General features: G+C 46.3%; 1 protein-coding gene across 1 annotated transcript; it reads left to right on the plus strand.

The window, feature by feature from the left end:
• Positions 1-2,608: 2,608 nt before the first annotated feature.
• On the plus strand, positions 2,609-14,374 carry LOC138249473 (zinc finger BED domain-containing protein 5-like). Its single transcript, XM_069203432.1, has 2 exons — positions 2,609-3,860; positions 14,328-14,374. Exons 1-2 carry the CDS (start codon positions 2,609-2,611, stop codon positions 14,372-14,374), a joined length of 1,299 nt encoding a protein of 432 aa, XP_069059533.1.
• The last annotated feature ends 11,608 nt before the right edge of the window (positions 14,375-25,982 follow it).

A 25,982-nucleotide genomic window follows, 5' to 3' on the forward strand; every position in this document is an offset into this window, starting at 1 on the left:
AGGCTATTAGTGTTAGGGCTTACCTTCCATTCCAGAATTTGAAGAAAAGCGCATGATATGTCGACTGCATAATTTAATTTCAGTTTATACCATTTTTGGGTGGAAATTGACAGGGACTCAAAAAAATGATCTTTTGCAGTGAAATCTTTAGGCTGTAACTTCTTTTCCCCCCAAGTCTTTTATTCTAAAATAAAGAACTCCATGGCTTTTCCCTGCTTCCCCCTTTTATATTCTAAACTTCATTGACATGCTTCATTGTCTAATCACAAGCATTCCAAAAGAGATTTTTAACTTCTTAATATGGGTTAGTTCAACAGGTTGGGTGCCCGAAAGGCCAGCTCCAAATCTACTAGGAAGGTTGCGATATATTGTCCCATCTTTCAGGCTGCCAAGTGGGGATCCATGCTTCCCTTTCAAAATGTGTAAAGCAGTGGTTCCCAAACTGTGCGCCGCAGCACCTCGGTGCGCAGTTAGAAGTTGCCAGGGGCACCGCGCGCATTGATGAAAACATGATATGACACACTTTTAAAAAAAAATGATGCGTGCAGTTTTTACCAGCTTACGTTATGCGGCGCGGTAAAAATTATTTTCCGGCCGAGTAACTCATTATACTCCCGATAATTCTTCCTACATTTCCCACTTCCCCCTTATTGCTTCCTCTCTATTATTTCTTCAACTCCGAGTTGCATCTAAGGCAGCGCTTTCCCTCGTGTCATTGTGACTGCACACGAGGTTGCCTGCATACTGCTGCAGTCCGTGGGGATGGAGGGAGGATTGCTCGGTGGGGGAGAGGGGGGTGCTTGTATGGCCAGTTGGTTTTCAGCTTATATTCATATGGGGGAGTTACACGAGCCCCACCTGTCAACGTCTTGCCATCTGCAGCATGGTTTCACCCAGCAGCGTGATTACGTCGTTTTTAGAACCTCCGGTGTTGCCAGGCGCGCAGAAGTTCAGAAGAGAGCACTGGGGTGTTATTGCTACCCTCATTAAAGTGCGCACATTGTCGAATATCGGTTTTGTTGAATAATCAGGTAATTATTATGTTCTGATGGAATCCATGCTTTCAGATTGGATACATTTTGAGTGTTTTTTTCATGCTGTGCTCAAGATTGATTTGCTCCAGGACTGCTGAAGATGTTGGTTGCAGTATTTTACATGGGGCCTGGCATATCATATGTTATTCCTCCTCGCAGCACTGTGATCTCATTGACCAAAATATGGCTTAAAACCAGCGAGGCAACAGGAAAACCTGTATAAAGTGTTTTTAGAGGAGGCCTAGCACTCTACAAGAATTTCTTTATTTAAACTTTACATAAACGGTCTACAGGAAATAATATGTTAAATATGAATATTACTCAAGGGCTGACTATTTGATAGGAATTCTAATCTTTTGTGCCAACTCATGATACCTACATGCCTATAGTGTATTTTTAAATGCTTTCAAGTAACACTGTTCACATTGGTGCATTCTTGTTGTGTAGTTTTTAATTTGCCTTTGTTTAGTTTGTATTGTCAGGTTTTCCCCTACAGGTGCTGGGAGTGTTATCGCTTGCCAAGTGGAGCTGGACACTGCTTGGCCTTGTGATCATTGTAATCCCTACCATCTCTCCCATTTGGGATTTCCTCTTTCACTGCCGGATGTCTTGGTGAAGGGTGGAAAGATAAGGGCATTTTCTCTGTTTGGGCCTGTTAGGGTCTGGAAGGGCCAGAAAGCCTGCCCTGTGTGCCCCTCATTTCTCGCTTATCTAAATATCTCGAATTTCTCCTTCCTTCTTTTCCTTCAACAGTTATCTGACTCACATCCAAACACCCCCCACACACCTTTTGGGTGGGCACAGAGACCTACTAACATGGTCTCTGGGGTGTTCTTGGTTGCCCTTACCACCCCCCCGGGTGGATTGTGTGGAATTCCCGCTGTGGTGCATGTGAGTCGTAATAGGTGCACCATCTCTACTGCTGCACTGACGCACAGGACCAGAGTCTGGCGTAACTCGAGCACAGCCGTTTTACATGAATAACACTTGTATGCATATGACAGATCATACTTCTGCATCCTCCTGCGAAGCCCATCCATTAATGGGGGGTTGGTGTGAACGAGGAAAGAGAAGCCATGTTGCCCTGAAATAGTAGCAAAGTTGCACATACCTCAGCACCACTGTCTGGATGTTGTTGTAGCTATGATCCCACAAGAGCAATGAACCTTCCATCAGCCAGACTTACAAACTACTGAAATCTGAGGCGTAGTGGCATAGGCCAGTCTGGAAATGTACCTCTTCATATATAGTACCTGGAAGATGCACAAAGAGTAACTGCAGAGTGGGAGTGTGAACGGCAGTGCTTAATTTGTAAATAAAAAGGTGCCGGTGCCCAAAGCCCTCCTCTTAAACATGTGGCTGCTGCAATTAAATGTGGGAAAACTGAATACTGAGGCAGCGTAATACTGAAGCCATCTCAGGCCTCTTCAATGATTATAAAACCACTTCCTTTCCCTTCAGCTCACTCTTGCAGCTTTCTGTTTTCTCCCATTGTGATACTATTTTGTTTTTCTCTTCCGCAGTCTTTCTCTTCTCTTCTACGTCTGAACTGATTGGCATCTTTATGATTGACAATGAAGAGATTTTTAATTCTGAGTTCAAGTTCGTCTGAGCAAAGTGAAGTCTCAGGTTCTTCAGAGAAAAAAGAGGACGGGAAGCGAAAAACCAAGTACAGAAAGTATGATGACAGGTATCTAGATTATGGTTTCACATGTGTACAGGTTAATAATGAGGAGAGTCCTCAACGTTTAATCTGTTTAAAAGTTTTGGCTTTAGAATCCATGCTTCCATGTAAACTAAAGCGTCATCTTGAAAGTCTTCACCCAAATGTGGTTGAAAAGTCAAGGGAATTTTTCCAAAGAAAACTTACAGAAGCCAAATTACAAAAGACCACTTTCTCAAAACAAGTCAAAGTTAATAGTAACACCCTCTTGTCTTCTTCTAAAGTGTCCTTTCGTGTTGCACAGTGTAAAAAACCACACACAATGGCAGAAGAGTTGATTTTGCCTGCTGCTGTTGATATGGTAATCATCATGCTCGTAGAAGATGCTGGTAAACAGCTGCTCAAAGTGCCTCTTTCTAATACTATCAGCCGGAGGATAAATGACATGGCTGACGATATTAACGATCAGCTCATCTGTAACTTAAAAGGCAAAGACTTTGCACTCCAATTGGACGAGGCAACATACAACCAAAAAGACACCCATCTTATTTGCTATGTGAGGTTTGTTAACAAAAACAAAATAGTTGAGGATTTGTTGTTCTGTAAGGAAATGAAAGGTGGAACTACCGGTCAAGACTTGTTTGTGGTTGTGGGTGATTTTATGGTTCAGAATCAGATTGACTGGGAGAGATGTGTTGGAGTTTGCACAGACGGGGGTCGTTCAATGGCAGGATGCTACCAAGGACTTCAAGCTTGCATACGGTCTAAAGCACTGAATGCTGTTCGGACACACTGTATAATACACAGAGAAGCACTAGCAGCAGCAGGAAACCTCAGTGAAGAACTGCATAATATTCTGAAACTAGTCAACAAAGTGATACATTTTATTAAAACAAGACCAATGAAAGCAAGATTTTTTGCTAAGCTGTGTGAAGGCATGGGTGCCGAACACTCATGCCTTTTTTTCTACAGCAGTTCTCGATGGCCATCTCTCGGTAACTCCCGGCTTACAGTGTATGAGCTTAGGAATGAAATACACTCATATCTACATGATGATGAACATTGTTTTGCCGACAAATTTATTGATGCAGACTTTCTAATACAAATGGCTTTTCTTTCTGATCTTTTTGAAAAACTGAACGCACTGAACAAGTCCTTGCAAGGTAATAATACTAACATCTTGCAGCTCTCAGACAAAGTTTCAGGGTTTAAGAAAAAAGGCATCCTTTGGAAAGGCAGTGTAAGCAAAGGTGACTATAAATGTTTTCCTTCATTGGACACATTTCTGCAAGACAATGAGATGGCATTAAAGGAGGAACTGAGGACAGTTTTTGTTCTGTATTTGTCACAACTGCATTTTTACCTTCAGAAATATTTCCCAGAGGATGAAGTGGAGCCAAATGGGTGAGAGATCCCTTCAATGCTGAGATACCTCAGCATTTCAATAACGAGGAAGCAGAACAGCTCATTGACATTTTGAGTGACTCAACACTGAAAGTACAATTCCAGTCTCTGTCACTACTTGAGTTTTGGTGCCAAACTCAAGATGAATACCCAGTGATTAGCAAGATAGCCCTGCATGTTTTGATCCTGTTTGCTACTTCCTACCTTTGTGAAGCTAGTTTCTCAGCAGTTGCAGTGATAAAGTCAAAATATAGGGCAAAAATTCACCTTGAAAAAGAAATGCGTGTTGCGATCTAAAAAATAACACCAAGATTTGAGGAGCTTTGTAAAGAAAAACAAGCACATCCATCTCATATGGATTTTCCAAACAAATTTAGTCCTTTCTATTTTGTTTACATTCGGACTCCCTGTTTTTTCTTGTTAATTAAAAAACATTTTCTACAGAAATTTGTTGTGTGGTTAAACTTACATGTGTTCAAAAAAGGTTGCTAGTTCATGGAAAAATGTTTGGCCCTCAATATTGTATTGTTTTTGACTTAACTGAATTAAAAAAAATCTTAAAGTAAACAACTTGTATTTTTATTTTGTTACCAATATGATAATACCATCACCCAAATTATTTGCAGGAAGAAAAATTGCCCACCCGCAAAAAATGTAACATAATGGGGAGCCGTGGGCAATGGCCAATAAGTGTGAAGGGAGCCGCAGGTCGAAAAAGTTTGGGAACCACTGGTGTAAAGAATCACACAGGGTCATCTTCTGGGTGTATTTCCATAACCCCAATAATGGTATATTTGGGTGAAGTTGGGTGCTAGTGACATCATCTGCTAACTTGATGATGGTGTTATCTTAGGCAGATAAACTACAAGTGAGGTGCTCTGCTTGGGATTGTTGTGCATTCTGCGCCTGTTCTAAGGCACATTATAAATGCCTTTAGCCTTCAGCCAGTTGTTGTATCATGTTTTCCATTTTTATTGGTGTAATCACGATTCCACTGCTGACACCATGTGTGAACAGTCTCAATATTTATCAAATTTATCATAGCCATATAAATGTGCTTTGTTTCTTACTGCTTACGAATATCTGCTACGTTCAACTTTTCCAGTTTAGTAGTAGTCTCTATTAACTATTTAACTTTGGTAGCTCCATGAACCAAACAAAATCGGTACTACATTGTGAGAAGAAAGCTAATGGGACAAACATGTCAGGTCGTGGAAGACAGGTTCAATTCTTCCGGCCCACAAAATAAAAAGATGAAAATTCAGAGTTGCTGAAATTCTGTAAAGACATTTTGGGGGTTATTACAACTTTGGAAGAGGTGTTAATCCGTCCCAAAAGTGACGGTAAAGTGACGGATATACCACCAGCCGTATTACGAGTTCCATAGGATATAATGGACTCGTAATACGGCTGGTGGTATATCCGTCACTTTACCGTCACTTTTGGGACGGATTAACACCTTCTCCAAAGTTGTAATAACCCCCTTTGTCTATTCCTGCCAAAATGCTAATTTTGAAAGAGTTTTTCGTTTGATTAATATTCAGTGGAGTGACAAAAGCGATTGTTTGGAAGTTGCAACGTTGCAGTCCAGTTTGCGGCTCCAGAAGAACAGTGCTAAATCCAGAAGTGAACCGCTGACAGACGTTCAACCACCATCTGTATTGAGTAGAGAAGGAAATTCCACCTCTGGACTCTCCAGTGGATTTGACACTTCCTACAGAAATAGGAGGGTTTCCATTACTGCCCACTGTATACGCCTAAAATAGCAACATGTGATTAATTTTTGGACAAGTAACTACAAGCCATAACCTTTGAAGGCAAAACAACAACATTTATTTTGTATTTGGTGACCAAACACAGCAATTGCTTTTTACCTTTATGTGTTACATATGGTCCTAGACTTTCAGACCTGTTTAGAAGATCACCAATCTCATGATGTTTTGCTAGTGTTGATTCAAGAATGGCTGGATGTTCTCTGATTTTATTCGCTTTTATCATGGAGTCCAGGAAGTCCATGGGTGCACCTCCTTTTCTCCTGTCACTTCAAGGGTCTGAAGGTGGGTGGTATTACCTCGGTTGCACGGCCCGCTTATAGTGATGGGAATGAAACAAAGTAAACATGACTGGCAGACCAGCGGTCCACGTATGGCCATCCAGACTTACACATTATATATTGTTTAGAGCTTTGATGCACATCACTTTAGCAGAGAGGTCGGCGATGGGGGCTTCAACTTCCAGCTCGGCAGCAGAGCACTGAACGTCTGTGTTGGATACCCAAGAGCAGAGCCCTCTTTACCCTAACAGTGTTTGTGAGAGTGCGGGAGGATACCATGAGGGTGATGTTATACACAGACCTGGGTCCACTGCTCACTGTACCATAGGACTCAAGCTATACGTGACTGACGAGGTCTATGGAGTCTGACACCAGGCTTGGGTTGCTTGTGTTCCCGTCTTGAGGGGACCAGGCCTGACAGTTCAGGCTGGACTGTTCCTAAAGGAGCAGAGCCAAGGCTGGTTTGCATGTGCTGGTTTCTTTCTAGAATGCCACAGTGGTAAAAACACAGCAGGCTGTGATATGGCCCTGAGCGATTGCTATGAGCTGCGATTAATTCAAGCAATCCTTCTTGTTTTTGTAGTAGACTCTCTAAGTGGAATGGAATGGGTATGCCCAGACATGGGGCAGTGCTGACTGTGCCACAGGACTAAAGCCCCACTTCATTGCCATGGCCTTCCATCAACTCTACATCACAATGTACTGAACTTACATGTTTATTCCCAGAATCCGGCGACCTCACATAGCCCTTGTCGACGGTGCCTACTTTCCACAGGTTTGGGAGTTCAGGTGGGCTGTTTCTATTAGATGAGCACCAAGACTGATTAACATGTGGCTATTTTCTGTCTAAAATTGCATCATGGGTGAAAAATGATAGATCGGAATGTGGCCTTGAGTGAGTACCAGTAGCAGAAAGTAATTCAAACATTCCTTTCTTCACCTAATTGTTTGTTTCAGCTCTTCAGCAAAGCAATACCAAAGCATGGCATACCCAGGGGAGGCCCTTCCTCGCACAGCGTGACTGACAGTGCAGTTCTCCAATCAGGCCTACTGCACTCAATCACTGTGTGAAAAAGGTCCTGTTTTACTACCTGAATGGGATGCGTCACCTGAGGCCTTCGGAAGCTTAATATAAAAAGTGTGTGTGTGTGTGTGTGTGTGTGTGTATGTGTGTGTGAGAATTAGCCGAGCACACCACGCATAATGATGGCATTGGCATAAAGGTAGTCATTCTTTACATATTGTGGCCTTCCATGGCATAAGTGCACCCAACACTGGTAAAATGCTGCCACAGAAATATAGAAGATAATAGTGGCAATTTACTTTTATAACCAAATGTATTCAGTTATTTTAGATATGAACATCCTTATACAAAACTGGCTCCATAAAGCCCAACATACAGTTTCCCCAGAGTGGGGAGAGGGGGTCACAAGATATCAAGTCCCATCAACCACTGTAGAATGATGGCAATTCTTGGGATATTGTAGGCATGCATGGCATGAAGGTGCCCTGTACATCATTGGCAAAATGTTGACACAGTAATGAAAGCAGCAATCTGTGGCAGCCCCTGGAATGAAAGTAGTAATTCTTGGCCTATTATGAGCACCCATGGAGTAATAATGCTAGCCACCCTTGGTGTAATACTGGCCTTGTAATAAAGGTGGCAATTCTTGGCCTGGCGCCAGCATCGATGGAGGTGGTGCTTACACATAGGCATACACCTTTCTTTGACAAACAAGTTCTCATGCAAATTGACTACAAAACTTAAGAGGTAAACAATTTAAAACATTACAAATATGTTGCACCGATTCTTGAAATCACATTCAAGAGACTAATTACAATAAAGCAGAGCATACATAAGTTTCCATTCGTAAGACGTAACCACGGGCACTGAAATTATGCAGTTGTGCGGCCGCAGTAATTTTTGCTTAATTACAGATTTGCCGCATCTGCCACATAATTGGTCATCTGCCTCATAATTTGCAGATTTTAACAAATCAATGGTTTCTAGCTCAAACAGTTCACGAGCTACTAAGAATGCAGCGACGTGTTGGGGTGCAGTGAAAGGCCCTTTGCAAAACTGACTTGTCACCTTTTTGTTGTTTATTGCTATAATTGTGTATTAAAACGGTACTAATGAGGTGCAACCAATTCCCAGGCAGTGTTACCAAGTTTAAAAATGATGACGTAATTAAGTAATGCTATTACAAAATGTTCTGCCTTATGCAGCATAATTTCCCTTTTCTTACCACATAATTTACTCAACCCTGCTGCATAATTTGGCCCTCTCCTGCCGCATAATTCCAGTGGCTGTGACCATAACCAATTTCCCAGCCTAGCACAACTCTCTGGGAATAGCAGCCCAGCCAGAAAAGTATCTCATATATCATTGTGCAGTGGCCAGGCCCGCGTTATATGATGGGAAGATTCAATTGCTGGATTGGACATTTATTCTATCAAGCATTTCCCTGTGGAGCTGGTGCCTTTGGTAACCGGTTTTGAAGGCCGAGGGCTGCTGCCTTTGTCTCCAGCTTCCAGGGTTTAATGCAGCAGGCACATCAGGACAAAAGCACAAGAGGGAAAGAGTGGAAACAAAGAACCAGAAAAAGTGGCGACAGGACAAGAGCGAGGGCTGGTTTCAACCTACTTGGCAGGGCTACTTTTGGGGAATTAAAAAAAAAAGTGATGGGTGGAATGCGTGAATTAATCTTGGACACTGGTAATTGCTCTGGGACACATCCATCGTTCTTTATCTCACCATCAACCACTAAACAGGAATCTATTAATCTTTTCTTATGTCAAGGCTTTGTTTTTACCTTTTGTTCATTTTTCTGCATTTGTATATAGTGCAAACCTAACCTGGAGCGCCAGTTACATTACAAAAGGTGAGAAGCATTCATTGTTTGTAGGCACGGGGAGGTTTAGGGTCTGATTTAGAACTTGGTGGATAATTTCCTCCGTCACAACAGTGACGGATATCCCGTCGGCTTAAATCTAAATCCCTTTATGTCCCATGGGATTTCGATTTTGGCAGATAGGATATCTGTCACCGTTGTGACAGAGTAACCCGTACGCCAAGTTGTGAATCAGGCCCTAAGTGATTTGACTGGAATCACAGGAGCGGACACTGATGCTGGTTCCCCAGTACTAAAGTCGAGAGCTCTGGCTGTAAGGCCGCATCCATCCAGGAAACAAGAAGGTTGGCTTGTGATTGGCTTGTTATTGGTTCGCGGTTCAAACAGGACCTCGTGCTGAGCTAGAGCCGCGCTCCAGGCTTGAGCCTGGCTGGAGATTTTAGTGGCTCCCCCACCTCTGTGCAACCCTACAGCTTTTTGTTTTATTTGGGATTCTTCAGTAGGGTGAAACTTGGTCCCAGTGGGAGAATAAGAGTGGCACCTATGTCTGGGCACACCTGTCGCACATAGGGCGTCACACTAAGGAATACAAACGAGAAATTAGTGCAATGCTTGATTAATTTCAGCCACTGGAAACTACTTGGGACTAAATCTCACTTCATCGGTTTTTGCCCACTGTGCCACCTCAGACCGTTCCCAGCTATATGCAAATCAGCCCCGACGCTGCTCCATTAATACTAATCCAGTCCAAACTGCCAAGTCAGGTCCACTCTGAACTGGAAAAAACAATTGGCCGCAGTAGACTTCCTAAGTGTGACAGGTATGCCCCTCGAGAAGAGATCTGGCCCAGTGTTCTGGGTGGTACTGGTGTGCGTGAAAAAAAACGACGTACACCAAGCAGCGCCGGCGTAGGGGGATATGGAGCTTGGGCGCCAAAAAATGGGGCAAGTCAGGCTGAGGCAAATTTTTCGCCTCAACCCGATTTGCGCCATTTTTTTTGACTCCCAACCCCCATAGAAATGACTCCTGTCTTAGCAAAGACAGGAGTCATGCCCCCTTGCCCAATGGCCATGCCCAGGGGACTTCTGTCCCCTGGGCATGGTCATTGGGCATAGTGGCATGTAGGGGGGCACAAATCAGGCCCCCCTATGCCACAAATTTTTTTGAAAAAAAACACTTACCTGAACTTACCTTAATGTCCCTGGGATGGGTCCCTCCATCCTTAGGCATCCTCCTGGGGTGGGCAAGGGCGACAGGGGGGGGGTCCCTGGGGGCATGGAAGGGCACCTCTGGGCTCCTTCCGAGCCCACAGGTCCCTTAACGGCTGCCCTGACCAGGTGCTAAAAAATGGCGCAAAAGCGGCCGTACGTCATTTTTTTTGACCCGCCCACTCCCGGGCGTGAATTTTGCCCGGGAGTGTAAATACGGCGCACATGCCTCGGAGTCAATTTTTTAGACGGGAACGCCTACCTTGCATATCATTAATGCAAAGTAGGTGTCCACGCTAAAAAATGACGCAAACTCCATGGACTTTGGCGCAGACTAACGTCATTGAATAAATACGCCGCCCGCATGGCGCTTCAGGATGGCGTTAGCCGGCGCTAATTTTTTTGACGCAAAACTGCGTTAGCGCAGTTTTGCGTCAAAAAGTATAAATATGGCCCTAAGAGAAACTTGAAAGCTTTTAAATTCGTGGCCTATATTAAATCAGGTCATTCAGTTCCATCGAACAATTGAGAGAATGAGTCACCGAAGACGGAGCTGCCCTGCGAGGCCGAGCTCTAAAGAGGCGCCGCTGAGGGGGGGGCCAGGGGGCCGCCTATTATCTAGGTCTTTCCTCTTTCAAAGGCTCTACAGACTTCTCGAAAAGTTCAGTGCGATGAACATTTTAATGATGCCATTATCTCCCACAGCCGCGCGGTGCTCGAGTGCAGGAATAGAAGCTGGCTGAAGGTAGGAGGAGAAAAAAAAAATCAAAAATATGAAACAAAATAGAAGGGAAAAGCTCTTCACCAGCTGACACAATTCAGCTGAAAGACCCTCAAAGGACAAGCCTCTATAACAGGCTCCAAAGACCTTAAAGAACCCAAAATGCAGCATCATGTCTCATACTGGCACTCTGAAAACTCACCCACCACAGAAAACACCACTGGCTGCCAGCCAGGCCCGAATGAATCTGAAAATGCTGTGCCCGGAGTGGGCTGGGCGGCTTCCCTCAAAAGAAACCCACCTACCAGCCTGGCTGCCATCTCTACTGGGCCCTTCTCACCTCCGGGAGCAATTACAGATGTACGGGTGACGTGCCACTCTCAAATGGGCCCCCGCCCACCTCTGGAAGGACACACCACCCAGCAGTTGGAATTTCTGGACAAAACAAAAAACCCAGGGCTTTAAGTGGGCCGGGTCCTGCCGGTGCTCTGCATCAGCAGTTCCTAAAAGCAGGTGCTGAGACGGGGCCCCGTCGGGCACTCCAGTTTTGCCCTCACCCTCGGGGTGAAAACACATCTCACCTCGGCAGCAGCGCCACCCTTCACTGACTTTGATGTAACTTCAGGGAGACTCGTTACAGTTCTATCACAGACTCATCATTTCAGAACGGAAGCATCTTCAGTATTATATACAACAAAGCCACTGTTGTACTTGTTTATCTTAGGCAACTAACAACCATTGACAAAGCCAATAGGCCTGGCTTGCTGTAGGTGTAATGTCAGTTATTGCATTATATATCTGGATGCAACAACAGGAAGCATCAAGCAGCAGCAAAATGCCAGTCGGTGGCACACTATGCTGAGCACAGTTTTTTAGTTGACGTGTTTTAAGCCACGCCCTTAATTCTACAGGCCACGCCCCTTTCAGAGACCTACTAGTTTTTCATCCCACTTAAAGCCCTGTAAAACCCATCTTTCCAACCCATCGATCACTGACTCGGGAGCCGTGGGGTGACTCGGAGGGGGTCTAACCTTACGAATCCGAGCAACTAACCCATACACCACAATGCAAGGGATATCCGCGTTGGGCCTATTCACAAAGGAGTGCGTAAAGTAGTACCCCTGCAGCACTCTTACAGGCCTTTGTGAACTGGCTGCCAAATATCTACACTGGGACTGTTCATGCACAATTAGGACAGAATGGACTGTACCCTCTTTGCGAATACTAGTAGGGAGTTGGACGTTTCGGGCTGATTCACAAAGAAATGTCAGAGTATGCACAAGAATACTCTTGTAGTACTAATTCTCATACTCATAAATGCTTTCATGAATCAGCCCTCAAGAGTTTGTGAAGGCTGCCAACAGTCATGGAATGCGCACAGCAGTACTTTTGACCCTGTAGCTTTGACGCATAGAAATAAGCGTGAATAGCCACTCGCAGGCAGGAAACCCTCCCTTTACAGCCTTTTGTGCGTACTCTGTAAACCCCTCATGCTGTAGATCAGTGGTCTTCAAGCTTTTTAATGCTGTGCCCCCCAGTGGAAAAAAATCATCGGCCCCCATCCATATTTTTCACAATTATTCTATGAAACTGGCAATGTTTAAATATACCACTTATTTAACCATTACAGTTACACTGTTACTGTTTTAAAAACGCAATAAAATGTATGATGCCAACCATACAATTCTGGTCAAGCAGGCCTTAATAATGCGTAAAAATATCCACTGTGTGATTATTAGAAGTGGGGTTGGAGGTTTTGAAGAGTATTTGGAGTCCCTTCCCTTTTGACACAAGCTTGGACATACATGACAAAACATGTCAGTGATGGCCCATTACAGAGTGGTTTGCTGCTGCTCATTTTTCAGCTCAAAACAAAGCCCTTTTATTAGCATAATGCTTCTTTTGGTCACAGCCTGGCACCCCCCCTGGGATCACTTGAGCCCCCCCCCCCCCAAGGGGGGTCCGTCCCTCAGTTTGAAGACCCCTGCTGTACATCATCTTTTTTTAAAAAGGCACCTAGAAGCAATTTAGGCATGCTCTGTGTGACTTACAGGTAGAATAAACGTAAACAAGTGCCCGGCTAGAAGGTGGAAAGGAAGTGTTTATTGCTCTATCCTAAATGGTTCTTTCATGAGGGCTTCTCTGCTGATCTTCTGTACTGTGTGAGAAAGCTGCCTTCCAGTGTTTAAATGCTGCACTCTCCCTGAAACAAGAGCTGCTGTTCTGTCCTACTTCAACCAGGGTTATCACAATGGCGGGAGGAGATCTGCGGTGTAAGTCCGACCCAGACTCCCTGATTTGCACAGTCCCATGCTTCTGCAGCATGTTTTATTTATACATTTTTAGGTCTTGCCTGCAGATAGCTTTTAGATGTCATTTGTGGAAGGCCTTCTGTTGACCATGCCTTGCTCATAGTGGTCTTTGGGCCTGAACATGCTTACCATTGGTTGGCTATTTTGTCAATCTCAATTGATTGCTTCTTATTCGATGGAGTAACTGTGCAGTAACTGAGCAGTGCAGAGGGTAAAAAGCCCCATTCTCCAGTGCCCCGCCTCCTCTCCAGTGCCCCACCCACTTCTCCCTGTGTGATTACACAGAGAAAATAATTCTCATTTTCACAAGTCAGCATCTACTCATCCTCAAAGGAAGAATGAAATCACCTCCCTTGTCCTGGAGAGGCTTTTAATCGGAGCCCAGGTGGGCACAACATTCACACCAGAGCTATTTACCCATTCTTTGTGAGGGCTTCCACCTGACCAAATGATAGTGGTTCCTCGCTGGGCGTCCGTGTGATGGGAGAGGACAGCAGCAGCACCGAAGTTGGGAGCCCCCGCATCAGGTTCTTAACCCAGGACACACAAGAACATCTGATAAGCCTGTCCTCAGGTTTTGCAAAAACTCTTGCAATCATACGAGTCAGTATGATAAAAGCTTGGAGCTCAATGCAGTCGTGGCTCGCCTGGGTTACAGGGGCGGGATGGCGTGGGGAGGAATATTAGTAAACTTAAAAAATGAAATAAAAAAAAACTTACTTCCACTCTGCGCCGCTGCTCCCCCGTCTCCTCAGAAGGTAGGAACAGGCTCCCAGCCTGCCCTGCGGCCAATCCTGATGCTGCTCAGAGCAGTGTTATGATTGGCTGGGAGCACCCAGCCAGGCCGCTCCCAGGCAGACTGGGAGCCTGTGCCCGCTCTCTCCAGCCCGGAAACACAGTGCCGGGCTGGAGAGAGCGCAGTGCGCATGTGTGTTTGGCCGACCCGAGACGGCGGGCCAAACATACATGCGCACTGAGGGGAGTGCTCTGTGCACTTCTCTCCATCGCTGTCATCTCCAGTGCCCCGCACCTTTTACTACAAAACGATAATAAACATAGTTTATTATTGTTTTGTAGTTGAAGGTTTTTTGCTGCTGGCCGGGGGCGACGCTCCTTCGCCATAGCGGAGGAGCCGCCACAGGCTCAACGGCACGATGCCTTTGGAAGAGCCTTCCATGCATGTTCTGAAACTCCCGTCGTGGAAGGCTCGGTGCTGTGTGTTAGTGAGGAGGAGGAAGTGACGTCACATAAAGGTGCATGCACTATTTTGTTGAGCACATTAGAGAAACGCAATTACAGTATTTAATGCAACCTAACAGTCGCAACTTAGATGCCTCTGTTCTTGGCATCCGGCATAATTTCAGGTCGTTTTAGTTATGCAAGTCTATAAGGCACTGAACAGGACGTAAGGCTTTGAAGCGCTTTAGAAGAGTATGCTATATGCAGGGCCACTTGAATTATACGGCCGAGGGCCAAAATATAGGGCAAGAAAACGCAAATTATGCGGAATTGTGCAGCACATTTTGTGATAGTATCACTTCATTATTGTTTCATTTATAAAGTTGCTAACACTATCTGGGCATTAGTTGCACCTAATTAGAACCAGTTTAACTCACTAAGACACGGCGTTTTTAATAACTTCCGAACCGTTTGAGCAAGAAACATTTTTTTAATTAAAATCTGCAGGTTATGCAGCAGAAAACGGATTATGCGGCACAAGAGTCAAATCTATAATTATGCGAAAATCGCTGTGGCCGCCCAATCGTCTAATTCCAGTGGCCCTGACCCTTTAAAAACACGAATGATGTGAATAAAAGCAGACTAACACTTCAGGTTAATTAACGACAAGGAAAGTCTATCAATGCTATTGTGGCACTTCCTGCCACACGAGGGCGCTGCAGGACTGCACGTACACAGGGGCAGAGCACACTAGGGCAATGCTGGCAGCCAGAGAGGTTACCCCTGCAATTAGTGATGGAGTGTAGGACACGGGTCGTGCTTTGAGTTGTGTGCAGAGAGCACGCTGCTTAGAGGCAGCACTTCTACGTCTTCAACACCGAGGAGAAATTACCTATTTTAACATTCCCACAAAAGACTTTGGTGTGAGATTCATTCTGACGGCGCTGATTAAACCCGCTGTACTCATGTTTGAATATTTAATGACCACGGAGCTGCAGTGTATTCGTACAGCTTAGATGGCCGGGAGGTCATTACACCTGTGTGTTTTGCTCCAGCGCTTAGAGGCAGCTTTTATAGAGGTAGCGCAGTGCATTAAAATCGAGAGGGAGCCATTGTTATATAATGGGGCCCAGAATTACGAACCTTTCACGAATGCACCACAAGAGTGCAACTTGCTGTGGTGTCCTACATGAGAGGGGTCAGAAATGCACCATATCTACTAAGTATGGGGCCCTGCTGCTCTGGGATAGCCCGGGCGCACTTCACGCAGCCTCGTGCCAACGCAGGCCAACTTGTGCCATGTTGCAATGCAAGGGTGCCTGCGTTACGGGCAGGACCGTTTTGTGCAGGGAGCTACACCTTCATGCACAAACAACAATCCTTCCAGGCATATTCCTCTTTGTAAGTGTGCTGCAAAATGCAGGACACATGGATGAATGAAGTATTAAGGAGAAACCAGATAGTTCTCCTCGTTCTGCGTCGATCATCATCACCTCCTACGCCGACGACACCCAACTTATACTCTCCCTCACCAAGGACCCCGCCAGCGCCAAGACCAACCTACAAGAGGGTATGAAGGATGTCGCAGATTGGATGAGGCTCAGCCGCCTAAAGCTGAACTCTGAAAAAACGGAAGTCCTCATCCTCGGCAACACCCCGTCCGCCTGGGACGACTCCTGGTGGCCCACGGCCCTCGGCACTGCACCGACCCCCACAGACCACGCCCGCAACCTCGGCTTCATCTTGGACCCTCTTCTCACCATGACCAAGCAAGTCAACGCTGTGTCCTCCGCCTGCTTCCTCACCCTCCGCATGCTCCGCAAGATCTTCCGCTGGATCCCCGCCGACACTAGAAAAACCGTGACCCACGCCCTTGTCACGAGCCGCCTGGACTATGGCAACACCCGCTACGCTGGGACCACAGCCAAACTCCAAAATCGCCTGCAACGCATTCAAAACCCCTCGGCCCGCCTCATCCTCGACGTACCCCACAACAGCCACATCTCCGCACACCTGAGACACCTGCATTGGCTCCCAGTCAGCAAAAGGATCACCTTTCGACTTCTCACCCACGCACACAAAGCCCTCCACAACAAGGGACCGGAATACCTCAACCGACGCCTCAGCTTCTACGTCCCCACCCGCCTCCTCCGTTCCTCTGGCCTCGCACTCGCTGCCGCTCCACGGCGGGTGGGAGATCTTTCTCCTTCCTGGCAGCCAAAACCTGGAACTCCCTCCCCACCAGCCTCAGGACCACCCAGGACCACTCCGCTTTCCGGAGACTCCTAAAAACCTGGCTTTTCGAGCAGCAGTAACCCCTCTTTCCCCTAGTGCCTTGAGACCCGCACGGGTGAGTAGCGCGCTTTATAAATGTTAATGATTTAATGATTTGATTTGGGTAGGCACACCGTTTTTTTGCTGTTTTTTTTAAATAGATCAAACTCGACCCGAAGGCACGAGGAGATTAAGTGGTTTGCCCAGCATCACAGGTTGTTGAGCCAGCGCCAAGACTTGGACCTTGTTTCCTAGTTCCAAATTCAGCAGCTCTGGACGTAGCGCCACATCTTTGCAAACCCAGATCTACCGCCTTCAGCAAATCTGGGTTTGTGTCAAAATCCATGGATGGATGCATGTGAACCCCCATGTTCCACCCTTGTAACACCTACCCAATGTACTGTAACAAAACTCAGTGCAAAGCGTTGATTTGAGTTATCTTTTGTGTGCCTTTGTAAGTCTCAACTCGCATTTTGTGACATGGCAGCTCCAAAAAAGTGTCGTGAGCATGACACAAAATGTTAGTAAATCTGTGCCTTGGGGCAGAGATACTTCCAAATATAGATTCAACGCCGCCTCCTCCATCCCCCTTCACTGAGAACTGAGAAATTCATACTTCATCTCCAGGAATATCAATTCTTTGTTGAGCATTCAGCCTTTCTGTCATGACACTCAGACCTGCAACTCGAAGAGTATAAGGAACAAATCGTATGCAGGTTAATCCCAACGTTTATTGGTAAATTGGCACTGCCACCAAGATGTTGGCAGCTAGAGAGCCTGTACCAACTGAGCTATAATCACTCTTCATCACCAATCCTACACAAATTAGAATGTTCTATGGCAGCATTCCACAGGGAGTAGCTAGACCGCAAAACACCTTCCCCTCTACAGAACTGCATACATGTGAAGAAAAACATAATATAATTCAGTATAATTTAATTTTCAGGCAGTTGCCAACGCCGGGTGTAGGTGTCCTGGACCCCCATTTTATTGATTTTAATGTTTCTGATAAACAATAGAAACATAACCAAACAAGGCATCCAGTTTTTACATCACTGCTATGGATTTGTGCCTATAGACATCATTTCATCATACCTTATAGTGCTCACTAAGCAGCCCAAAGTAATCCCACTCAAAAGTAAGCCCTTTTGAGCAAAGCCCTGAAAGGTCAGACAACACTGGAAACATTCTCCCCAAATGTGTACTAATACTCTGCCATGCCTAAGAAGGACCTGGTCTATATGGGAGGGGGCTGGTATCTTCATCACTGACTCTGTTTGATGAAAGTTTGCATGAACCCCTTCTTCCAAGATTGTGTGCCTTTAATAGGACACAAGCTAAAGCTGCACTTCTCTCTTTTCAGGGTGAGTTCATTCTCACACTTCCGTACAGGTGGATATCGTCCTGGAAAAATGTAACATTGTTAAACCCGGTTAATACCTTGGATATGACCCTCTGGAAACAAGCAGTCACAGATGCAAGTCCAAAAGGCATGCAAATAAATGTGTTACTAGCATAAGAAGTGACAAATGAGGTCAAAGCTTTGAGCAATCATGGAGCCAAAGTTGGTAAGTGCCCGCAGGGAGATTCATCGTACTAAAAATGTTTGCACCTGCAAAACTGACAACACTTCTGAAATATTTAGTTCAGGTTCCCTGTCTACCCATATATTCTGATTAAGATCACAGAGATCGGCACACATTCTTATCTTGGTGCTTGCATCCTTGGCTGCTAATATAATTGGCACTAACCACTCCGAAGCTTCGTTCTCTTCAATGACACCTGACTCGAATCATTATCATTAGGATAGGTACTCTCCTAACTTTGCATACAGTGGGTTTTACATTACAGCTTAACCCCTTTAGTGCAGCCGTTGGCCAATGGCCCCAATCCCCCTACCCAGTGTGTCTGTTGACCATTGGCCGACACTCGGGAGGGTTAGCAAGGCCACTTGGTGCTTTACACCAGAGGGTTTGCTTTTTTCCACCCAAGCTCAGGCTGCTCGGTGAAAAGCTTCCCGAGCAGCCAGAGCTTTTTTTTGGTTTGTAATGATGATCAGCATCCAGGGCGAGCTGACGTCACTACATTGCAAAAGTGGAAGTAAAAGATCCACTTTTTTTCACTTTTACTTATTCAGTGGTCAGGGTATGTCTCAACCCTGCCAAGCAGTTCCCCTTTCCAAAGGCACATTTGCCAAGTGGGAGAGCGCTCCCCAAGCAGGAATCCACTAACTGGACACTAGGGATTTTAGGGGAGCCCATCACACCCCATAAAAATGCCAGTTTTCTGTCCCCATGGGGGACAGATGAGGACCCCGATCTGCCCTCCCCAGGGGTGCAGAAAGTCCACTTGACTCCATGGAGTGTTTGTTTTATTAAAATATAGGGGTGAGGGCATCCCACCAGGGTGTTGCCAGGATGCCCCCCCCCCCATTTGTATGAGTAAATTCAAAACCTAACTATAACATCCCTGTAACCTTTGTTTTTTTAGTGAGTTTCTGTTTTTTTTAACATAAAGCAATTTAAATTACTATACATTATTCTAACCCCCGCCACAAACAGCCTTCGGCCGTGCGCAGCGGGGGTTGGTCGCAAGGCCTGGCCTGCAGCCAGGCCTTGCAGCCAAGCCCTTATTTTTTTTTTTAAATCTGTTTATTAGTCATAACATTCACTCAACAGTACATTGGCTGTTAATAATTTTGCGATCTGTTTACTTACATATATAAGCTTGCACAGCGCTGTTACACAATGAATTGTCAAAAAAAAGAAAAAAGAAGACATAAAACGAAATAAAAAAGAAAAGAAAAAAGAAACATTCAACTTGAAACTGTGCAATAACTAGTTAAAGACGCAACTAAACGCCACTAATGTCATTTCTAGTGTTGGCTATCCCCGACAGAAGGTGGGGGAAGGAAGAGGGAGGAATACAGCTAATGTGTATGAGTAAAACGGAGGTCATAGTTGAGGTATGAATTATGCATTGCGGAGCATGACGGGGCACAGAGCTAGTCTGATAATAAGCAAGCTAGGTATGAGTTGCGTATAGGCATAGCCGCAGAAGAAGTATCCTGATATATTTCGTTGTTACATTGAGGGAGGGGATGAGGATGTTAATAATGAAAGTGAATGATGGTGGGGCAGCTAAGAGTAGCGTGCTGACGATGTCAACCAAGACTGTAATAACTATATATGGTGCCCAATTTACGGGGGGTATATGTCATCCCTCGCTTCTATTGCCACCACAAAAGTGTCCCAAACTTCGGGGCCATCCTGAATAAGGCCTTTGTGTTGTAATAAGCGAAGTGCCTGGGCTTCAGCCTGTGAGCGACTATGTAAGTCACAGAGCCAAGCCGAAAGAGATGGAACGTGTGGGGCTTTCCAGTGTGTTGCTATTAGGCGCTTGAAAACAACAAATGCTAGATCTATAAATCTGTGTAACTGTTTATCCTCTCTAATACGGTGGCGTATGCCAAGTAAACAGGAATCTGGTGTGGGCAACAGGGTGTTGGACGAAATGTCTGCTGTGACGTCCGTAACGCGGTGCCAAGCCGAGTTTGAGTGGCAGCTCCAGACCATATGGTAAAAGTCTGCTGCCGGAGTAGCGTATCTGGGACATGACGGGGTTGTGCTCGGGTATATTCTTTGGATGCGGGCCGGGGATAGATATGAGTGGTGAATATAATTGAATTGGGTATAACGCAGACGAGGATTACGGGATATTGACTTGATCATTGCGAGAGCTGCGACCCAGGTTTTTTGTGGTAATGGTGAAGGGAGGACGGAGTCCCAGCGTGCCTTAGCATTCGGCAGGGTGGTGCAAACTGCTGCTAGTAATGCTTTATATAATTTAGTTATAATGCCTTTTGTGCTACCTATGGTGAGGATGGTAGTAAGTAATGGGGACTCAGGAGGCTCAGTGTTGCCAGCACCCCAGAGATTATTGAGTAGCCGCTTGATGGCGCTATATGTCAGAAAGGCTCCGTTGTGCATAACCCCAGCGGATACCAGTTCCGCAAAGGTGTACATCGCGGAGCTGGAGTATAAATCACCCACATTCAGTGTGCTTATGTCCCGTGTCTCATGATGTGATGAAAGGATTTGGGTGCCCGGCAATTGAAACAGCGGTAGCAACGGGGAGTGAGGAGGAAACGGGGCCTTGCTATGGACGTATCTACGCCAACCGAAGCGAGCTGCTTCCAACAATATGGGTTTTGAGGGTAGGGGGTGAGGGCCAGATAGCAGTGAAGACAGTATCGTTTGCGGGGCTATATATGCCTGCAACATTATGCTTTCGGTAGGAGGAGTGTCCTGAAGCCATGCGGATAACCACGACAGCTGAGCAGCTGCGTAGTATCTTTCGAAATTAGGCATGCCCAGCCCTCCCGCCTCTTGCGGGTATTGTGTTATAGCTAACATTACTCTGCGTCTATCTTTGCCCCAGAGCAGGTCAGTTAATATTGAGTGCAATTTACCAAAGAACGAGCGTGTTAAGCATAGCGGAAGGGCAGTAAAGTAATATAAGAACCTTGGGAGGATAAGCATTTTGGCTATTGCTACCCGACCCATAGGGGATAGGGGAAGTGAGCTCCAGAACGACATTGAGCTGTGGGTGGAGCTGAGTGCCCTGTCAATGTTACCCTCTTTTAGATCTGCAATGGAGTGATAAATCTGCACCCCGAGATATTTAAAGGTAGCATGTGACCATGGTAGTTTATATTGCGGTAATGCCATATGAAGGTCAATCGGTATGGATATTTAAACCAGAGGCAAGAGCAAAGGAGTCGAGCAACTGCAACACCTCTACCATAGAAGTAGAGTGATTACGCAGGTATATCAGGGCATCATCTGCGTATAAGGATATAATATGATGAGTGTTAGATTCCGGGATGCCCCATATATGTGCGTAGCTACGTAGTTGAATTGCTAATGGCACCATGGCTACAGCGAATAATAAAGGGGACAATGGACAACCTTGTCTGGTGCCTCTGCCTACAGGGAATGCTTCGGAGATAGTGCGTCCATTTTTTACACGGGCTGTGGGCGTGGAGTAGAGCGTTTTGATCCAACTAATGAAGCCGGGGCCGAAACCGAACGCTTTGAGTGTGCATAGAAGATAATTCCAGCTTAACATATCAAACGCTTTTTCAATATCTAGCAAGAGGGCCACCGCTTCTGTTTCTGTATTACTGTGCATTATGTGGAGCAGCCTTCTGATATTTAAGAAGGTGCTTCTCCCAGGAATAAAGCCGGACTGATCATAGTGTATCAGGCTTGATAGGTAGGGGAGCAGCCTGTTTGCTAATATTTTCCCTAGCAATTTGCAACCTGTGTTGAGGAGAGAGAGCGGCCTGTATGATTGAACGTCAAGAGGATCCCGGCCTGCCTTTGGGAGGACAACTATTAGAGCTTCGCGCATGGAGTCTGGCAGTTGTAAGTTATGGCGTGATTCGTTAAATACCTCTGTGAGTGGATTTAGGAGATGGGTAGCATGGGAGTTGAAATATTCTACCGGTAGGCTATCCGAACCGGGGGTTTTGCTACGTGCCATTTGTGCCAGAGCTGAGCGCAGCTCTTCAATAGTAATAGGACCATCTAAAGTGGCGGTATTGTCAAGAATGTGTTGGTTTTGGGAGACAAGTAGTAATATGTCAGTTAGTTGCTGATCCGGCGGGGGGGGGGGAGGAGGCGTGTAAAGGGCACGATAGTATGTGGAAAAGGCTTCGTTGATACCTGCTTGGGTGTTGACAATGACGTCGGGGTTCAGACGTATCGCACCAATGGGTGATGGCTGCGAAGGTTGACGGGTCAGCCACGCTAATAGCCTGCCCGATTTATCTCCCTCCGTGTGTTGTCTTGTCATATAATGTCTGTAGTCGTGCTTACCTAGACTGGTGTCTACTTCATTGTGGGCAGCTCTAAGCGAATTCAGTGTTGCTAGTGTGGACTCAACTCTGGCGACCTCAACCTCTGCTTTGCGGAGTTTTATCTCCAAATCTTGTAGTTCTTTGGTGAGTGCCCCTCTTACCCCCACCGTGGCCGCAAGGCAATGTCCGCGTATTACCGTTTTATGGGCATCCCACTCTATAGCGCGGGATGAAGTTGTGTTTTTATTCAGTAGGAAGTAATCAGCCAGTCTCTTGGACATATCTGCTTGAAAGGGGGGGTCTAGAAGAGCTTCTGGCTGCAATCGCCATGTTGGTATACGAGTGTGCATGTGACCCCAGGCCATTATTACGCATTGAGGGTTGTGGTCTGATATGGTGCGCGCTAGGTATTCAGACATGCTCACTTTCTGAATTACAGCTGCGGATAAGATCATGTCTATTCTGGTATGTAGCTTGTGTACAGGGGAGTAGTAAGAGTATTCGCGGTGGGTGGGGTGGCCCACCCTCCAAACATCCTTCAGGCCGTTATTTAAGGCCCAGCTTGCTAGTGCTTGTGAGGCGTGATTGGATGGGGCCGTGGTGAGTGGGGGAAATGAGCGGTCTATTTGAGTATCTAGGACGCTGTTAAAGTCGCCCCCCCCATATGCACTCTAATGTGGGGTCACTGAGATTGCCAGTGGAGAGCGTGCTCAGGAAATCGCGTTGATTTGCATTTGGGGAGTATAGTGCTACCAAAGCTAAAGGGGACCCGTCAAGGGCGCCTTCTAGTGTCACGTGTCTACCGTTTGGGTCGCATTGTGTGCGAGATATGATAAATGGAACCCCAGGAGCAATCCAAATCGCCACCCCACGAGCGAAGGACGAGGAAGTGGTGCCGTGCAATTGACCTTTCCATTTTGAGCGTGTGTTTTCCAACGTGGATTTAGAGAGATGTGTTTCTTGTAGTAGAGCTATGTGTACCTGATGCCTCTTAAGAAAGGCGTAAACCCTTTGCCGCTTATGTGGCGTTGCCATACCTTTAATATTCCATGTGAGTATCTTATATTTCAAGATACCTTGGTGAGTTTGGGTGGCCATGAGGCTTTTATAGCTTTCGCATAACCGGAGAAATGAGTGTTCTCCGTCCCCATTATGAAAATATTGTGACGCTTACCCGCTATGACTAGCCAGTGGATGTCCGTAGTGTTGTAAGCTGTAAACCTATTGCTATGGTAAATATGACATGTGCGTTTGCTGCTGTGTTTGCGATTAACTAACATGTGATAAAACCAACAACCAAAAAAAGTGCATTCTAAAACAATATATAGCAACAACTGAAATATTAAAAAATAGAAAACAATTCCAGCAATTGCCGGCTTGGAGGAACGCTCCATATGGAGCAGGGGGGTGCCGAAGGACATTGGTTCAGAGTCATGTATTTACCCTGCCCGAGTTACTCATGGTGCAAAGTGCGCCGCCCAGGACCACAAGCAGGCCACGCGCCGCAGTAAGGGATCAATAGTGCCGCCAAGCCGCCACTGAGCAGCCAAAGGGGGAAAAGCCGTGCCGCTGCATCCGAGGAGCGGGAGTAGGTGGTGCTTGATTGTCCTAGCAGATGTCATCCGCTGTGCGCGGCGTGAAGGAAGGACCACTCGTGGATTCCGCCGAGTCAGAATTTACGTCCTGCTCCAGATCCACGTCAGTTTGTGTGGATAGGGCAGTTGGCGACGTGTTAACAAATCTAGATGTGGCCCGCAGGAGCAGGGAGAGTTCAGTTTGTACCTGTTCAGATGAGGGTTTAATGCCTTGTTTTTTGCGTTGCCTGCGTCTCGACGTGGAGGAAGACCAATTTTCACCCAGGGTGCTTGTGTCTAATGGGTCGGCTAGACCCTTGGCATGCAGCCAGGTCCAGGCATCTTCCGGAGTGGTGAAGAAAAGTATCCGAGTATCATCCTGCACCCGGAGTCTGGCTGGGAACATCAACGCATACTTGATGTTATGTTTGCAGAGGCATACCTTAACACGATAGAAAGAGCTCCACTTCTTCTGTACTTCTGCTGTAAAATCTGGATAAGCTGTAATCTCAGCATTTTCAAAGCATACCGGACCAGATTTGCGAAATAGCTGTAGGATGAGGTCTCTGTCGCGATAGTTAAGGAGTCTTACTATCAGCGGACGAGGTTGTGAGCCAGGTCGAGGGGGCCTGCCGGGGACCCTGTGGGCACGCTCGACGGAAAAGAACTTTGGGATGTTATCTTTAAGAATTGTGTCCGTAAGCCATTGTTCTATGAATAATTCAGTGCTGGGGCCCTCGGCTCGCTCAGGGAACCCCACCAGACGAATGTTGTTGCGCCGGGATCTGCCCTCTGCCTCCTCAGCTCTGCATTTTAAAGAGTCCACCTCTGTCGATAGATGAGCCAGTTGCGATTGAAGGTCTTTCACAGTCCGGGGGAGGGTTGCAGAGTCTTTTTCAAGTTCGGACACCCTGTCGGCCAGTGCGTATTGATCAGTGCGAAGTATGTTTAGATCATCTGTTACCGAGCCTATTTTGGCTTCTAGGGTGGTCTTAGTGTCTAGAATGGCTTGCAATATCTTTTCAAACTGTGACGTGTGGGATTGTAAGGTAAGTTACAACTTCTGCAAAGCCAATTGCGTGGTGGCGTGGGCCTCTGAGGGGGGTGGGGTGTCAGGGTCCATTCTGCCCGGAGGTGCTCGTGGGGTCTTTGGTTTGACCATTTGGTAAGTGCGGGAGTGAGTGGCCGTTAACGAATAGGGCCGGTTGGAGGCGATGCGGGCGGGGAGCAAAGGAGCAATCTGCGACGTAGTAGAAGTGCAGACCCAGAGGAACGCAAATAACTGTTGAAGGCCCAAAGTGAAATACTGACGGCAATGGTATGGTGCGCGATATTAGAGATCCACCTCTTCCGTCTGCGAGGCAAATGTATAGATTTTTGCGGTGAAGAGCTTAACTGGCTAGTTCCTGGTGGCTAGCAGAGTGATTTAGCACTTTGACGTGTGACCATCACACCTCACGGTTCCAACCAGCAGAGGGGATGTGCATGTTATGCTTCTACATCCAAATACAATAGACAAGCCCAACAACCACACAAGGGCGACGCAGCAGCAGGTGAACACAAAGTGACATGTGCGGCCGGGTCAGGAGTCACACCAGTCCGGCATAGGCGTTGAGGACGAGCAAAGCAGGAGTAGGCCAGTGATATATGGAGAATAATGGCCTAATGCGTTGGATATTGCTTGTGTAGTTTAGAGATTGTGACGCTGGTGGGAGATTATAAGTAGAGTCTAGAGGGGTGGGAGTGGAGCCCCACGTATTTTGTTGGGGGCTATAACTGCCCCGGGTATCTTGGGGCGCGGGGGTGGTTAACACAATTGCGCACTGCGACTCGATAAATGTC

The sequence above is a fragment of the Pleurodeles waltl genome, chromosome 8 (genome assembly GCF_031143425.1).
Source record: "Pleurodeles waltl isolate 20211129_DDA chromosome 8, aPleWal1.hap1.20221129, whole genome shotgun sequence".
NCBI lineage: Eukaryota > Metazoa > Chordata > Amphibia > Caudata > Salamandridae > Pleurodeles > Pleurodeles waltl.

What these genes read in the sequence shown, in the direction of transcription:
- LOC138249473 (XM_069203432.1), top strand. Translation starts at nt 2,609, where the DNA reads ATGAAGAGATTTTTAATTCTGAGTTCAAGTTCGTCTGAGCAAAGTGAA. An exon ending in ACTGAACAAGTCCTTGCAAG is followed by an intron (nt 3,861 to 14,327) that starts GTAATAATACTA and finishes ATTGTTTTGTAG; the next exon opens with TTGAAGGTTTTTTGCTGCTG.